Source organism: Hetaerina americana, unplaced genomic scaffold (assembly GCF_022747635.1).
Source record: "Hetaerina americana unplaced genomic scaffold, ioHetAmer1.1.p SCAF_6, whole genome shotgun sequence".
In the NCBI taxonomy this organism is placed as follows: domain Eukaryota; kingdom Metazoa; phylum Arthropoda; class Insecta; order Odonata; family Calopterygidae; genus Hetaerina; species Hetaerina americana.
This window is the reverse complement of record NW_027287205.1, coordinates 81,299,479-81,317,093: the sequence shown is the minus strand read 5'-3', so window position 1 is coordinate 81,317,093 and position 17,615 is coordinate 81,299,479. Positions and strand designations below refer to the sequence as shown.

General features: G+C 36.3%; 1 protein-coding gene across 2 annotated transcripts in view; it reads right to left on the bottom strand.

The window, feature by feature from the left end:
- r (carbamoyl-phosphate synthetase 2, aspartate transcarbamylase, and dihydroorotase rudimentary) overlaps positions 1-17,615 on the bottom strand; it is a 104,283-nt gene that overhangs the window by 55,479 nt on the left and 31,189 nt on the right. For both annotated transcript variants that reach the window (XM_071594353.1, XM_071594354.1), the window contains exons 15-24: positions 17,227-17,395; positions 16,466-16,603; positions 13,747-13,878; positions 12,276-12,451; positions 10,887-11,086; positions 10,085-10,298; positions 9,623-9,841; positions 7,262-7,496; positions 6,990-7,141; positions 6,465-6,569 (exon numbers count right to left, since the gene is read on the bottom strand). In XM_071594353.1, the coding sequence (XP_071450454.1) occupies positions 6,465-6,569; positions 6,990-7,141; positions 7,262-7,496; positions 9,623-9,841; positions 10,085-10,298; positions 10,887-11,086; positions 12,276-12,451; positions 13,747-13,878; positions 16,466-16,603; positions 17,227-17,395 (1,740 nt within the window). The remainder of the gene's footprint in view (positions 1-6,464; positions 6,570-6,989; positions 7,142-7,261; positions 7,497-9,622; positions 9,842-10,084; positions 10,299-10,886; positions 11,087-12,275; positions 12,452-13,746; positions 13,879-16,465; positions 16,604-17,226; positions 17,396-17,615) is intronic.

Sequence of the window (17,615 nt, the reverse complement as noted above, 5' to 3'; positions counted from 1 at the left end):
GGCCTTACAAAACACAAAGCTCCTCACGTTTAATTGGAAATTACAGCAAGAACAATGAGACTCCACATAATGCCTCAAATACAAAGGACTCGGATAACTGGAGACTTGGGAAATCACCCAACTTTGGGAACATTCACAAGCGCCTAAATAATCAAAAAATGAGTATATCTACCGAAAATAGTGACTCGGATTATGGTTATGCAACAATACCAACCACACACACCCCACAATCAACAGCAAGGAGACATGGTGGCATACCTCACCAATGCCTTACCAAGGTAAGCTCCAAGCACGATTGATTTCACACCCTTATAAGCACTTAAACTGCTACATATTTTCAACACTGCCATTCCAGGGCTATAATTATGGCATAAAATTTGCGGATTCAAATCAACAGCCTTTAACAATGACCTTATAAATCAGGTCCATTTGGCCGATGCCTAAGGAAAAATAACTTCTGTAGTTCTGCATAAATTTTCGTGTGAAGAAGTGAAATTTTCGTACGTCTAGATTAAATTTGTCATCAAGAATTACTGGCTCATTAAAAAAACATGAATGAAGCCAGGTCCTGATGAAGCCAGCATTTCCTATCACATAATGCAATGGCAACAAAGTCAACAAATTTCAGGAATTATAATGTAAATGCATAGGAGAGGATGGAAAAATGAATAAATTAACATTAAAAGACGCATTAATTGGGCAAGTTTCACTTCTCAACCAGTTATTTTTCTTGCACAAATGGCTTTGTAATGAAATGCATCCTCTAAATTTCCCTCGAGCTACTATCAATTAAAAACTTCAATATTATCAAAAAATTACAATACAGTACTCATCCCATTGCAGGTAAGATTTCGTCACATAGAAGGAGAAGACGACGAGGAGTTTGACTTAGAAGGAGAAGAATTAGCCAAGCGAATAGAGGAACAAGGCGGTGACCCAGGACAATTATTCATAACAAAAACATTTCTTAATCCAACAGCATTTTTCAATGCCTTTTCAGAAGAGGTACGATGGCGTGATTATGGTTATTTCTCAACTAGTGGTGACTACCAAAAAAGCACCTCAGCACAACACACTCCGGGAGAACTAAGCATTCCTACTCAAAGGATGGGTAGAAATTCCAAGGCCAGTATAGACAGTGGCAATGAAGATGATGATGATTCTTTACAGGCTTGTCTGGGCATCCCGGCAAGTGTCCCAGTCACTGTTGGTGATGCTAGCTGGTTCTCACAAAAAGACAGACATGGGATGAGATTCCCTGTAGAGATCATTCCATCAATCTCCATCCCTTGGCCAAGAGAAGAGACAGTCGTGTGGCTCCATGGCAGGAGAAGAAAAACAATCATCATTGACGAAAGGACCAAAGAAAAAAGACCAGCATGGCCGGGAAGACTAATTCATGATGTACTTAGAACGGCTTGCCATGTTGTCGTCCCACCGAATTTCCAATACAAGAACCTTGAACTAGTTAAAACACCCAAAAAGCAAGAATATCAGGTTCCCGAGCTCGGTTGGAAGATTTGCTTTTGCGAGGCAGAGCGAGTGCTCGAGGAAGGTCTGACTCACGCACAAACAAGATGTCTCCTCTTCGCCTTGCTCCTGAGACGATGCTACTTGCAATGGGATCAGTGTGGGCTCTCACAGAATTTCGTTCGAACTGCATTCTACTGGCAGTGCGAGCAAGGGAAACTTACCTGGCCAGAGGAGGAAATGGGATACAATCTCAAAGAAGTTTTGGCTGAAATTTACAAAGGTCTTAAGAGGCGGAAACTAGCAGATTTCTTCATAAAAAGAAGGAACATTGCTGAAGAAGAAATGGCAGCAGTGTTGCCAAGGGCACATAGAGTTCTGCACAGAATGCAAGACGTTCTATCTATTCACGTCGCACGAGCTATCTCGGGTTTGCAATTCTCCGATTCAAGAGTTCCAATACTAGACTTCAGACGTTTGGTCCACATCCTCACAGATGAACATGCATGGATGACCTTAAACCCTGACCTGTTACGGATGTCAATAGCCATAGACAGCATATCAGATGACGATGCAGAAGAGGCAACCGCCGAAGACGAAAAAAAAGAATCAACTAAGGTTTCTCAAGAAGAAACCCACATCATAAGCCAAAAGAAACCATTTTCCATGTCAAAGGCAACCACTTTGTTAAGGCCAGTCAGCACATCACAGGAATCACACCAATGGGCTGAGAGACAAATATTCAGTGAAAATGTCGGGGAATTCCTTCATATGGGAACCAAGTACAAAGTGAATGAAGGCATAGACAGAGATGATCCTGGAAAAGAAACTGATGCTCATGGAAATCCATCCAAACAAAAGCAAACCAAGGTTAAAGTCATAAAAACAATGGGGACTTGGAACGCAAAGAAACAGCAACCACGGCCAGAGGCAAGCGATGCATTTTCACGCCTGAAGAAAACAGATAAAGACAGGGAATGGAATGCACAGTACCTAAAGCAATGGGTCGAACAGAAAAAGAAGGAAGACAAGAAGGGTGAGTTTTTCCATAAATGCCATATTATTTTTCAGATTCCTTCTGGGACATTTTATAGTGTCCCTAATTTATGACCAAAGGATCAATCTGACCAGATAGTTCAGCACATTTTACTCGTGTATGGGAATTTAAAATAGAGTTTCCATTTTCAATTTCTTCAAATAATATCATACTTACTCTAGTTGCAAATATATCTACTGTATTTCATTTGCACAAGAAAACCTTAGAATGCTCCAAAAATGAAAATCACTGTCAAGCATTACTCTCTTTTACATGGTCCAAGCCACTTCATCAATTTGAAATTCCAAATAAAATAATGCTACAAGATCAATCTCATATTCATAACCATTGGTATGTAAGAAATTCTAGTTTTACATACCATGATTGTCGATCTTGTCATACTCACTCAACTTCACATGGAATTGCCAATGAGGTTCAGAAAAAAAGTAAACTAACTAAGATCCAATCCACAGATATTGCGTGGGAAAGTACCGGGAGGACATTCAGCACAGACAGACTTTCTAAATGTCCTCACCCTCTACACTGTGATGTTGGTACACATCAATTAAAAGAGTATACAGTCACTTCCTCAAGGCATACTAATATTGCGCAAAGCTTAAGATAACTAATCTTTGTAAGATTTATACCAATAATTTATGTAAATTAATAGAGTATGACATTATGTTTATAGTGGTGCCACTAGCAGCTAGCACAAGAGGTGGGAGGGGAGCCAATTTCACAAAACAAATAAGCTTCTTTGATGAAAAATTTAAACTTCAGTGAAAACCTAACAGTTTCACTGACATTAAATTTTTGATTAGCGAGTTGCAAGTTTCAGTCATATGTCATTGGACATAATCAACCAAATATTTAATTTTCATTATTAAAGTCACCAATCTCACATGGAAAATTGCCCAAAAATGATAAGAGGCATCGCTGGAACAATATCAATTGTTCTTATCCCATCAAGTAATGTTATTTCTAATGCATTAGGTTCTGAAATCTAGACATTTCTTCTATGAATAACAAGAGGGACTGTATTCATGGGGATATGGTAATTAATTTGCTAACCTTCAGGAATAGTCATTACTGTAGATCCTAACTACTATTTTTGAAAAAGTCCTCCAGTTCTTGAAAAAGCTAACACTATATTATATTCTCATATATCATCACATTTCTATGATTACAAAATTCACTCCTAAGATGAGTTGCTTTCCTATTTATAGGGAAACCAATGGAAGAATTGGAGGATGATGACATATTTGCCAAAGCAGAGGCATACAAGCCAGCAGAAGTATCATCTAACCAGGCCAAGAGGAGGCTCTTGCTTTCATTCTTTGCCAACCACTTTGAACAACTTGGACGACGATGTGGCAGAACCTGGGGAGCACTGAAGGTAGCAGACTCATACCTTCGTCATGCTGAAAACTTGGCAAAACTGTTAGCAGAACATGAGGGCGTTACTCTCGATTACGAGGACGAGGATGGAAACAGGGGGGAGTCCAAAGATATTTTGGACAGGATAAAGGAGGAGTATGAACACCTCACAAATCTAAGATCCAGGAAAAATAATAACCGGAACGTCACAGGTTTTTATAGTGGGCAAAATACAACTAGAACTAGTAGAGCAATGCAAGGCCAAACTGTCAGATCAATGCCTAACTTGAATAAACCACAAAGTACGGGGAAAATTAACACTAGCGCAAACTTTGGCTCAAGCAAATCAGTGAAAGAGAGAAACCAAGACAAATATGAATCATCATCAGAAGATGAGAGGCTGTGATATTATGCCATGCAAAGCAGTTGTTCAAACAAAGCCTGTAATATCAATTCAGATCTGCCAAATTAGTAATTTTTTCTTATAACGTGAACCACATAGCATGCATGCATTATGTGCATAGCAAAATTTCTCCCATTATAACTCATTCCTAGGACCATCATCATGTAAAATATTTGATCACCCAGAAGGAAGAAGAAGATAATTATCAATTTGCCCAGTGCCTAATATGTCCACTTGTATATTCTATTCCGCCAATGAGATTGAAATCTGGGCAGTGACCTTACAATGAAACTTGCACAGATCATTCCGAAAGGATTTAATAATTCTCATGAAAAATGAACAAAAACTGAGTAAGTATGATGGCAGCATGACAAACCAGTTAATACTGTGATACACAATTAAAACTTGTTTATAATGTTATCAATAGCCATTGAAATTTGTTACTGTGTTTGTGGTATGCATTTCAAAGTCTTGGAAATGCAATGTTGTGATATTAAATGTTAGACCTGTACACAATGTTTTCAGATAAATTAACAATAAAAATTTTCATAAACATACAATTCTAAGGGTAATAAATTTTTGTCTTGAGTTTTTAGAGTAATTAAAGAATTAAAGTGAAAACTACACTCATGGCATTGGCTCTGATATTAAAACTACATTTTTTGAAACATTTCCAGATGTATTGCAAATAAGTATTTTTTGAAGTTACTAATTCATATGGCATCCATATTAGACAGTAAATTCTCTACACAGCTCCCACGACTATATTTTAGAATTGGTGAATTTCAAAATAGAATACCATTCATCTAAAACCTTCAAATGTGCTATGGCATACAGTAATGTGAACTAAGGTTATGTGGTGGAAGGGTTTGGCATTCCACTGTTCCTCAGGGCTTCATTGGCAGGGGAAATAATCCTGTCATAGTGAAGTATTTATTGAAGGAACCCTATACAATGCAAACTTGATTCAAGACTTGCCCAATATATAGAATTGGAAATAAAGAATATGAATGAGCAATTCATTCACCATATTGACAGTTACTCAGACATAGAGCTGAAACAATGTGACAAATATCATTTTCTCAGTTGCCAGAATGCTCTAAGAAACTTTCATTTGAGAGGATATTGTAGTCTGCCTCTCTTTCAACAAAGTTTCAGCATGAAAACAATTCTAATTTTTTGTTTGCTTCTACAAATAGCCAATAGAGACAGTGCCAGACAATTGGTGCACTAAGCGCAATGAAGTAGTAACAATAATGATGCACAATGCATGCAAAAAAAGGCAATTTGAACATAGATAATTCATATGAACACAGAAATTTGATATCAACCAGGACGTGTTAAATTACATTAAAGGCATTTTTTTAAATAACTCAATCACAACCTGCAAAGGGTCAAAATAAGAATTACCTTGTTCTAACCAAATTCAACAGATGGCTTCACAATAAGATAACATGCAAAATAAATAGGCAAAAACAACTAATTCAAAGGCATACACAACATATTCCAAGCTCTAAATTATAAACATGACTTTTTCATTCAAATTCCAAAGAAACTGCGGGAGATGCCGCAACAGTAACTTTTAACGGAGTCATCCGCTAATGTGCATTTCAATGCAACAATTTCAGAGTGTAAAAATCATTCGCCTTGACTGGGATTCGAACCCAGATCCCTCAATATCCGGTCGAGTGCTTTAGCCACTTAAGCTACCGAGGCGCCCTTCAAAATGGTAAATACTGCGGCAAAGTACCTTCATTTGTACCCCAAACAACCTGACTTCAGATTAAGGTTGCACTCACAAGGGAACATGCACAATCACCCAAGGATGCTGGGAAACCAAGCTTCAACAATTATCAAACATTTACATTCATTTTGCTTCAACTTAGTGAGATGAATAAATAAATATGATGAAAAATTACCTGTTTAGCTTTCCATGATAAAACACCAAACATTTTACCCTTATTTTGCCATGAAGGATGGAGACACAGGACAAAGAACAATTCCTTGCAGTGATTAGCCCAAAATTCCCTGACCATTCCATACCAAATAAAAATCCATGGCTTCTAGATACCCTTGATTTTCTAGATACGTGGCAGTTCTGAACATTGAAATAAGAAAACTTCAATCAAGGCATGCACAACATATACCTAATGATTATAAAAAAACAGAACCACTGACCTCAATTCCATATTCTGAATAATAATCTGCTGTTCCCATGCTGCCATATAACTGATATCCCATCTTTTCAAGTGCCACCATACTGGAACGCATCTCATTTTTGTCCTGAAAAAGGTATGCATACAATTTTTCATAAAGGATGCGGTAGTCAAGTGGGTTTGAGTGTAAGGGTAGTGACTGAAGGACCTGGGTTTGATTCTTGAGATGTCTCATTCATTGTATTAAATAACCATGAAGTTTTATTTATGGACTGCACGCAACTTACGCAAGATGACTGCATTAAAACTATATTAACCAATGAAAATAAAAGAATATCTTAAAGACTCAGCTAAATGCCAATGAAATTTTAGCTTTCACCATGGAACCACTGCCACACATTTACCTCCACCATAGAACATCCACATGATTCATCTACGTAATCATCTTTATAGGAGTGCAGACAATATGTGATACGAAACTTCAATCAACATGACACTATTAAATTAGAGAAATGAACTGGAATGATAAAGATATTTTTAAGAGTACCTTATAACTGCCAATGGAAATAAGAACATTCCTCTGTGGTATCTGAAAACCAGTGCTGATCATAGCTTTAAGATATGCCTCATGACGGTTTTCACCAAAACATGCCACTTCTCCCGTTGAAGCCATTTCAACACCAAGCATAACATCGGCACCTGTTTGAAAAATATGATAAACTCAATGCACAATTCTTTTCAAACTATTTCTACAAGATCTAATTACTTTTATATTCATGCAATGGACTTGTTAACACTGCACAATTATATGCATCTTACCTTGCAGTCTTGAGAATGAAAACTGAGGAACCTTGACTCCTACTCTATTATTGGCTGGGGTCAATGAAGAAACTCCTGAATATGCCATCACACCCTCTTCTTCTAAACCCTCGATGGATTCTCCCACAATGACTCTAGTTGCCAAGGCAACCAGATTCTTTCCAAGAGCTTTAGAGACAAATGGGAAGGACCGAGACACTCGAACATTGCATTCTATCACCTTCAGCTCATTGTCCTATTGAATGATAGAAGACATGACTAGTCATCATATTGGCAAACATAAAATATATGCAATTCTCCAAACCAATCAACCTGCACATGAAATTCTTTCCCAAGGAGTCAAACCAAGCATCTTCAAAAATAAAGTCACAGACAGGAAGAAGTTAATAAAACCAAGTTTTGGCATAAATGTAAAATACAAACTCTTAGGACCTTAATGCAACAATTCAAAAGGAATGAAAAGGTCGGGAATATTTCCCATTCCCAGCAAAAAAAGCTCACTTAAAATACTGGGTTGTATTGTAATGGTCTGGTTTTCAAAGGCTTATTTGCATTCAAAACAGCAGACGAATTGCAAAAAATCCCTTCCCTTAGCACCTTTAACTTTTTGCTTGCTGGTGGCTAAACCTACTGAAAAACTACACTTAATGACAATACCTGAATGTTTCATTCTTTGATTGATATCATCATTCAAAGAATGATATGAAGTAAAAAGCAATTATTATTAATACATGAAAAAAGTTTAAACCTATTTTGAATTCTGAAGTCACCAAATTTATTTCCATCAATTTAGTTTTAATTACCCTCATGGCATGAGATTTATAATTATATGATATTACATAAAAATAATATTTAGGGTCTGTAAATAATTTATATCTCAATTAAAATTGTAATAAACGATTGCCACATAATTTCATGATGGTAAGAGTAATAATTGCATGAGATACCCAGTACTTGGAATCTGAAAAAATACTTTTCATGACTTCTTCCTTTTCCTTCTGCTCCTGCCATTGCAATGACCACGGTTCGCCATTTAATAGTTTTGGTTTTCGACAAGGCTTGCACTAAGGAGTATTTCTGAGTTTTTCAACAGCCACAACACAAGTCAGGCAGTGAAAAATATTTTAACATTCTGGGAAGAATATTAAAAAAATAACCACTATTAGAACAGTGTTCAGATTTTGTGGACTTCATGAGATTTACAAGAAATGGCATCAAAGAGCAATCAATGAAGTTGTCAAGCTTACTCATACTCTCAACCTTGAGAGCATCAAGAAACATTTAAATTTTCACTTGGGAATAACTTACAGACAATTTAAATAAGTTGGATGAGCAGAGGGCAGAGGAAAGCAAATTAGATGACTGACTTTTTAATAAGTCAACTCAAATTGATGAGGCATTACAAATGAACATTAAGATGGATCCAGGAATCAAAAGGTTCATGAATGTCAACAGGACAGTGTAAGATGTTATGACATATTACAATATGAACACAGGAGAGCCTCCGTGCTAATATCTATGCTCAACTTCTTCACTAAAGACAGAGAAAACTCAAGCTATCTTCCACTGCTTCAACAGCTGATGCTGAGTGGGAGGTGGTGCTTGAGAATAAATTTGAATGTGCAAGAATTTGAAAGGAAATGTGAAATAGAACGTGACTGAATAGGGATAGCACATTGAGCATGACTTGGCTACCATTCTTAACCCTGGCCTTTTAAATTGGTCCCAATAAGCCAATAATTCATCCATCCAAATTATCAACCCACTAAAATTGTCTTTATTTGGAATTAGATTCAGGAAAATTTCACTAAAACATGGTATACCACATACTCAGATAATTGTGATGTTCGAAATGCAATAATGTCAGCACCCACACACTGGTTTTATTCAGCATTTATGCATCATGAAAAATAATTTATATGTAATCGTCAAGCATTTTAATGTGCTTTACATGTATTAATATAGGAAACAAATCTGAGTTCCTGAATTTCAGAGTTACTCCATGCATTTTGCAACAAACATTTAACTGTGGTTCTCTGCCCTTACTTTTATTACCAGAGTAATTTCTACAAGGAAAAATTTAGATTTAAAAACAGCAAGTATTGGAATGCATTAATGCCATTACTCAGGGATTACTTGTTTTGCATCATCTTTATACTTCCGCAGGACACTGAATGCATAAACCAATAATATTCGAGACAGATACACCAAAGAATCATTTTTTAACTTGACAACTACACGACTAGAGGACTGAAATTTTATTGTATTCTAAACTTCTAGTATGTCACATATCATAGCGGCACAAATGAGATTGCATACCGTGAAGGTACAACAAGATTAACTAAATATTTTTAACCATACCTTAGCAATCAACTGCATATTGAATGGGCCACAGACTTCCAAGGATGCAGACACAGCATTGGCAATAGCTTTAATCTTGGCCATAGTCTCCTCATTTATGTTCTGAGGTGGGGTCACCAATGTGGCATCACCACTGTGAACTCCAGCATTTTCCACATGCTCACTAACAGCCAAAGCTAGAACTCCACCATCATCTGCCACTCCATCAACATCTATTTCCTGAAGTTCATAATAAATAATGAGGACAACATTTTTAATAACTGCCAAACCCTTAAGAGATGCTATCGGAATGGTTTAGTGAAGTAAAGAATTTATAATTTTCTAAGATCTACTACCATATGTATACTGCAATCTACTCTAATCTTCATACTATCACATGACAATTTTTAAATGTTCAAAATCAGTTGGTACCAATCTAGGATAATCTTTTTTGAACTAAAAACTTTGAACACTTTTTCTTACCTTGGCGTCTGTGATGAACTTTGAAATGACAACTGGGTGATCACGGGAAAGAAGCAATGATGAAGGAGAGAGCAAATATGCACTCAAATCAGCAGGGGAATGTGCAACATGCATTGCGGCCCCACTCAAGACATAAGAAGGCCTGACCAAGCAAGGGTAGCCAACCTCTTGGCTGAATGCTAAGGCACCCTCAACACTGGTCAACTCCTTCCATCTGTAAATTCAAAGGGAATCCATTATATGAATATATTTGAGCTGTGTGAGGAGTAAATTCCATGAAGTCCATGCTTCCTATGGAGACACACATTTAGATGCAAGCACCATAGAAAACTGTGGTATGGAAACAACAGATAAAATGGCTGGACACAGTTAAATTTTTTTTAAATTGAAGGAGCTAAAAACAGGACAAACCTTAGGTTAGCATTGTGTGAGTTAAAAAAATTTTTTTACAATCCCTTTTCTAGATTGTACAATTAAAATAGTCTAACATATCCAGTAATATGCAATACGCATAAGCAATTTAAGTTTTTAGATTACAATAATGAAGAAAAGAACTTCAAGGCACAATCAACTAAACAGGAACATAAGAGATTAAGAACATAAAGAGATCTTATTATGCTATCACCATTCAGTGGACTTTCAATATTCAGTGACTTAACTTACAAATTCAGCACAAACATTTTCAAAGTAAATAATGAAATAGCATATTTTTCTATGATTATTTTCAATGGAGGATTAATGGACAATAAGTAAAGTGTGAACCAGATCAGTTTAGAATGGGATAAAATGATTTCATACATACTTTGGCTGAGAAATGCCTATCCTATCCAGCATCCTGGAGAATTTAAATCTGTTTTCTGCACCATCAATTGATTCAGGCGAAGTTCCGAGGACCTTTGCTCCTTGCCGGTGTAAAGACATTGCAATGTTGTTGGGCAACTGACCTCCCACGCTCAGCACAACACCATCAGGATCCTCCATATCATAGATATCCATGACAACCTGAATTGAAGAATGATCAGCAAATACTCTGGATTGACATTATGGCATTCAAATCTAACTGGACCAAATTAAGCTTTCAACAAAACATTCATTCAAACTTTGCCAAGTGGTAAACAATTTTCTCTAGAAATTCTAGATTTTTCAAAATTTCTATGAGGCATAGAAAATATTTGGATCAAAATTAAACAAACACTATAGCAGAGAATCGGCTAGATTGTTTATTTTATTTTGCTAGAAAAATTATAGATATGTATCACAAAGTGAGCATGAGAGGAACAAAACTACTGGTGACTATCAACTCAAACTCCCCAAATATGATTGAACTTGCCCAAACTAATGATACATCTCTGAAGGCTGTCACCCCAAACTTCTTTAATAGAAGTGTACATTTTTCTTTGACTAATTACCTTTGAGAACATTATGTTTCTCAAAAGGATGTGTTTAAAATACAAAACAAATAGGAAGAGTAAAATATAGGGCACCCTAACTTTTCCATGCATGACCTAATGATAGTCCAACTAAATACACTGACTTTGGGTTTCATTTATTTTCATTCAAATTCAGAAATTCATACACCCTCTCATCAAAATATAAAAGGGTCTACTTTGAAGAGTCCATTTGTCACATGAACTGTAGCCATTACAAAAAAACACTATATCAATAATAAAAATAACAAATTTTTTACCCACTGACCACACATTACATAGATACTGCAACCCTCAAAAAGAAATAAAGGACAAAGTACTGTTATAAACAAAAGAGACTCCTACATTAAGATAAGTCATAAAAACACAAAGCACTACAACTACTTGCACTAAAAAATTCATTCAATGAACTACGGTATATCATTAGAGGTCAGTTCTTGAGTTTCAATTTGAAACTACAGAATTTATCAATTGCTTTCAAAACCCTAAGTATGATTACATTACATTGAGTATTTTGTTTAACTAGACCACATTATGCTGTGTCCCGACCATCCTGTATAAAGCAACAAAAACACTTTTACCACCCGAGTTTCAGATAAATGGCAACAACAAATCAAGAGTAGAGAAAACTGTATCATCCAAGAAAAATATTTTCAGAATATGACCTCAAAAGAGCATGAGTACTTCACTAATTCTGGTTTATAAATCGAAGTCTTTGTCCTGAAATAAATGATATATCACATACTGCGTACGCTTCTACTTGCCTCAAATGAAATTTCCTCAAAATAAAGCCTGTCACACATGTCATAGTCAGTAGATACAGTTTCAGGATTGTAGTTAACCATTATAGTTTTCCTCCCCAGTCTCCTCAGCTCCCGCAGGCAACCCACAGCGCACCAGTCAAATTCCACGGAACTTCCTATGCGGTAAACACCAGAGCCTGGAAAACAAATGCAAATTTGAAGTATATACAGTAAAGCTCTCTTTATGATGAAGCCCTGTCACCATATGGGGTTTTCATACGCTCCTGTAGCACCACTGGAATGAGGGCTAGTTTCTTTGGAATAATTATACCATGATAAAAAAAAAAGATTCTGAAAATCTAAAACCATGCCAACAACGCAATGAACAGCAATTACAAATATGTATCATACAAAGGTAGGACATTACTTTTGACAATTCAATTAAATGGGACACAGGGGATCAAGATAAAGGTGCAGTGGGTAAAGTACTGGCTTCCCATAAAAAGGGCCCAGATTCGAATTCTGGAGATAGCAGATCTTCAGTGGTATCCCAATCCCTACTTGGAGTGCTTTGTGGAGAGCACTTTGAGTGGGTACGTCGACCATTGAGTGAGACATTAAACTGCAGACCCCATGGTGCCTAAGAGAAGGGTAATGCCAACACAGTTCCCTCTCTACCCTTCCTTCTTGCCCATTCATCCCTACTGGCGCAAATGACCCCAACTGTCAGCTGCCTCCCCTTAAAAGTACTACTAAATGTGGCAAGAGTCTGGAAGGAAGGACCTTTAAATAACACAAGGTTTTAAAGGGGAACGGGATACTAGCCAGTTAATTGTTTCCTTACAGTATGTGGGGGAGGAGGATTCTGGAGGAATCTTATATTAGGTTTATTACTGCATTATTTCAGCCACAGCTTACAAAGAAAGAACATCATTTACCATATATGACCCAATGGCATATTGCGCAAACGCTCAATAATGAAACTGCCACTTCAGAATAATTTAAGCATTTCTCAAATTGTTAAAATAGTTTTGAAATGTTTGTTTAATTACACACCATTGACTGTGGCCCACCAAAAATTAAAAAACACACATTTAATCATAAGAGTCATGTTTTACCACGTTAACAATGAAGTGATAGAAAATAAACTGCAGCAAAAATGCTTTCGTCAAACGTATTAGCTATTTTCAAATAAAAAGTGCCTGTTTGATATATAAATGACAGCTTTAATAATTAAATAATATAGTCAGTTCACATCTAAGAGATTATTTCCAGGGGAGGTACAAAATGCAAACATTTATTATATGAACTATATAATACAGGCAGGAAATTTACCTGGCCTGACGGTCAATTCACACTAGTGAGATTGTTTGGATTATCTCTCCCTTCCAAACTTGGGGCTGATTACCGTGGTGGCTAGTAGATCTAGATAATTGAAACACTACATTTGATAGCGAGCTCCACGGAGAAAATAAACATATTTACAACTCACCAATAACCATTGTGTGCTTCCCAGGAAAGGTGATGTCATGAGAACAGCCATTGTAAGTTAAGTACAAGTAGTTTGTGGAAGCTGGCCATTCTCCAGCAACAGTATCAATCTGCTTTACCCACGGAAGAATTCCTACAAAGAGATAATTTTTAGAGTAGAATACAATCAACTGAATCAAACATTCAAAAATCGATGAATAAAAGCTAACTATGCATTCACATTGTCATTCCATTTGCCGCTATATTACCTAACTCCAACCAATACTTGAATATCCAATCAGATAAAGTGGATATTTTGTTATTGTCCCAATATAGATAGCATATATTGTTTTTAGTTTTCAATGAAGGATTCAGAAATTTTGTATTCATTAGGCTGCTTAGCTCCTCAACGCCTTGGATGGAAGAAAATTAGTGCTACCCAGATCATGGGCAATATTGTATACAGTGAAACTTGTCATTTCTGAGTGATGTTTCTCATAGTTATTAGTTTCTCATATACTAAGCAGTGTAGGCATACCAATTAGGGTGATAGAGCAATATACCTATGAAAAGTTTTCTATCTAACTATTTCCAACATTGGAAAATTAACAGAAAGGCATGCAGGGTAAGTCCCAAAAATAAATAGGATAAATACGGGGAAAAAAATTTAATAGAGATCAGAGTGCAAATTACTAAAATTCTTCAAAATAGCACTCTAGTTATCAAAGCACTGATGCCAGAACCTCTGCCAGTCACGGTATGCTTCCTGGAACACATTGACAGGAATCTCATTCATGCACCTCGTCACGGTCTCTTTGTTGTTATCCAGCATTCCAAAATGGTTGCTTTTCAAGCTCCTTCTTACTCTTAGGAACAAATAGATGCCGGGCTGTAGGGTGGCTGGGCAGTGTTGCCACCTTGTGCTTGGCCAGGTACTCGGTCACGAGGAAGTTGGTAGCCATGGTGCAGCCTCCAGTTGGCAGAGAACTCCTTCCCAATAAGTTGCACTCTTTTCCACAGCCTTTCAAGGACTTCTACCTTACACTTACTGTCCACTATCCACCCCTAAGGCCTAAAATCTTTGTGGATAACACCTTTCAAATCGATAAAGACAATGAGACCATTCTACTTTTGGGATGGATAGATTTTTGGGAAAGACCCTGTATTGAGTGCTGGTGGACTGTTGAATGCTGATGAAGGAGGGCAAGTTCATTAGGTGCAAAATCTTTCTGCTAGAGCTAATAGACTGGTCTCATTTTTATTAGCATTTACATTTCAATGCAACAATTTCAGAGTGTAAAAATCATTTGCCTCTAAATCGGGTCTAGTGCTTTAGCCACTTAAGCTACCGAGGCGTCCTCTTAAACTCTGAACTTTTGGGGCTTTTAAAGGAACTAGATGTTGTGACGAAATACCGTACATACAATGTCACCGGCATTCATATTCATGCGCGACGCGCCACAGTCCACGAGGTTAAAGCCAACTTTTAAACACTTATGGTGTTCATACTTTGACAAATTCCAAAGAAACTGCGGGAGATGCCGCAACAGTAACTTTTAACGGAGTTAAAAGATGAATCTGTTAAATGTTACTGTTGCGGCATCTCCCGCAGTTTCTTTGGAATTTAGATGATGTTAACAGATGACTCTGTTAAAAGTTACTGTTGCGGCATCTCCCGCAGTTTCTTTGGAATTTAGCATTTACATGCCCAGATAAAATCACCACTCACCACAATGCATCCAGAATAGGAAGATAAACCATGAAAACTTAGCAGTGACCAATGACAATAATTGATTCAACCTACAAGCCAACGGCCGATTATAGACCAAACTTAGACACATCTAGACATCGGTAAAAGATAGCGCAATTCATAGGATGTCATGGATTAACGTGACATTGAATAATGAGAATACACCAAATGAGGAGGATATAATTCATATTTGTCAATAAGTTGTCTTCATAGCTAAGGTAGTACACAGTGAATCAAATATATAAAATTCCTTCATGGAAAAGAGATAATTAAGGGGTTGAAACTAGCTGTCTGAGCGTATTACTAGTAGTTGAATTTATTGATTGCATCAGGACAAAGCAAAAGGTATTATTTTATTTGGACTTTCTTTGGCAACAATGTAACATTTTCCCCTAATTAAAAATTGGTCATCTAAATATTCTCATCAAATTACAAAGCATTTTAAAAATCATAGCCTTATAGAATAATCATTGTGATTTTACAAAGCACTACAGACTGTAGTCTCCAGTGGTAAAATTATAGTTCTAATCATTCATGACTCATAGAATGGTTTGAGGCATCACTTTGTGGAAGCGATTCATATCGGAAAAGAAAATACTTTGGTCTTCCACATGTATTTTAATGTAAACGACCTAGGTTTCGACTTACAAAATCATCATCATGACTTTGTAAGCCGAAACCTAGGTCGTGCATATTAAAATATATGTGGAAGACCACAGTATTCTCTTTTCCAGCTACATTGACTCATTGAGACAACCAACAGTTTAAGTCATGCACTGATTGTTGGGATACGAAAGATAGCATAAAATAATTTATGTATAAAAGATACGAGTACTAATCCAAAGTATATAAAATAAACCAAAAACCTTACTAAAAAAGAACTTGAATAAGAACAGGTTGTAGTCTTAACGATCCTGATTATTTCAATGCATTGTTTAGAGAGTTCACCACTAAATTTAAAGAGCAATACTAAAAATGATACACTTCTTACCCATTTCCTGTCTTCTTTTACGAACAGCAATTTCTGTGCTTCCCACTATTCTTGCAACTTGCTTGTCAGAGAATCCCAATTTCTTGGCTTCAAGAAGACTGCTGGACCACCATTCCGAGGCAGCCACATCTCTGGATTCTAGATATTTAATTATTTCTTAGATCAACGTCATACCATCAAGTTTTGAGATGAATCAGCTCATTTTTTGACTATGAAATGTTCATTTGATAAATTAGCCTCAAAATTTCCTCAACATATCAAAATCTAGATTCAAAAATTTTCAATTCAACAACCTTTACATCCATTCAATTATAGATATAGGCAAAAATGGTAGTTATTTAATAATGTGATCCAAACCATAAATTAACCATAACACAATCCTCCTCCTCAATTCTAAATGTCTCCACTTATTGAGTAATTGTGTACAGTTTTTTCTTAGTAAATAAAATACTTTTATTATAAGTATGGGATCTTAAAATAATGAGCTGGATTATTACAATTTTTGGACAAAATATTCCATATTTGAATCTTCAGGAAAAGGAGACATGCATTTGACCTTTCTTTGTTAAACATGAGAGCACGTCTTTTCTTACATTTTTTAATGCTAACATTAATATCAATTAACAATTGGATTTAAAGAGATATTATAAAACTGGGTCTAAATTTCAACTAGACACTTATTTCATCATTTTCGAAGGTTTTGTTTCAAACAAAGCCACAGTATGCACTAAGGCCCAACTGACATGACGTGTTCAACTAACCTTTCTGTCCTCCATTCTCTAGCTTCTTCTGAAAATTGACAATTTTTTCCATCCTATGAAGAAACCAACGATCAATTTTTGTGAGATCATACAACTGCCCCACACTCCATCCAGCCTTCAAGGCTGCTGCTAGAACAAATATTCTTTTATCCGTTGGTTCAGCCAACTCCTGGAATAAAAAAATAACATTTTTCACTGTGAGATAAAGATTTCCCTTCAAAACATCACATTTTATACTATGAAGACAATATATCAATTCAAAGGTATTTCTTTACAGCATCAGGAATTTATCTCTCTTCTTTTAAATATAACAAATGAGTCAATGAAAAGGCTGCAGTAAATCCTTTAATTGTTTTTTTTATCGTTATCGCCTCACAACATGCAGTTTT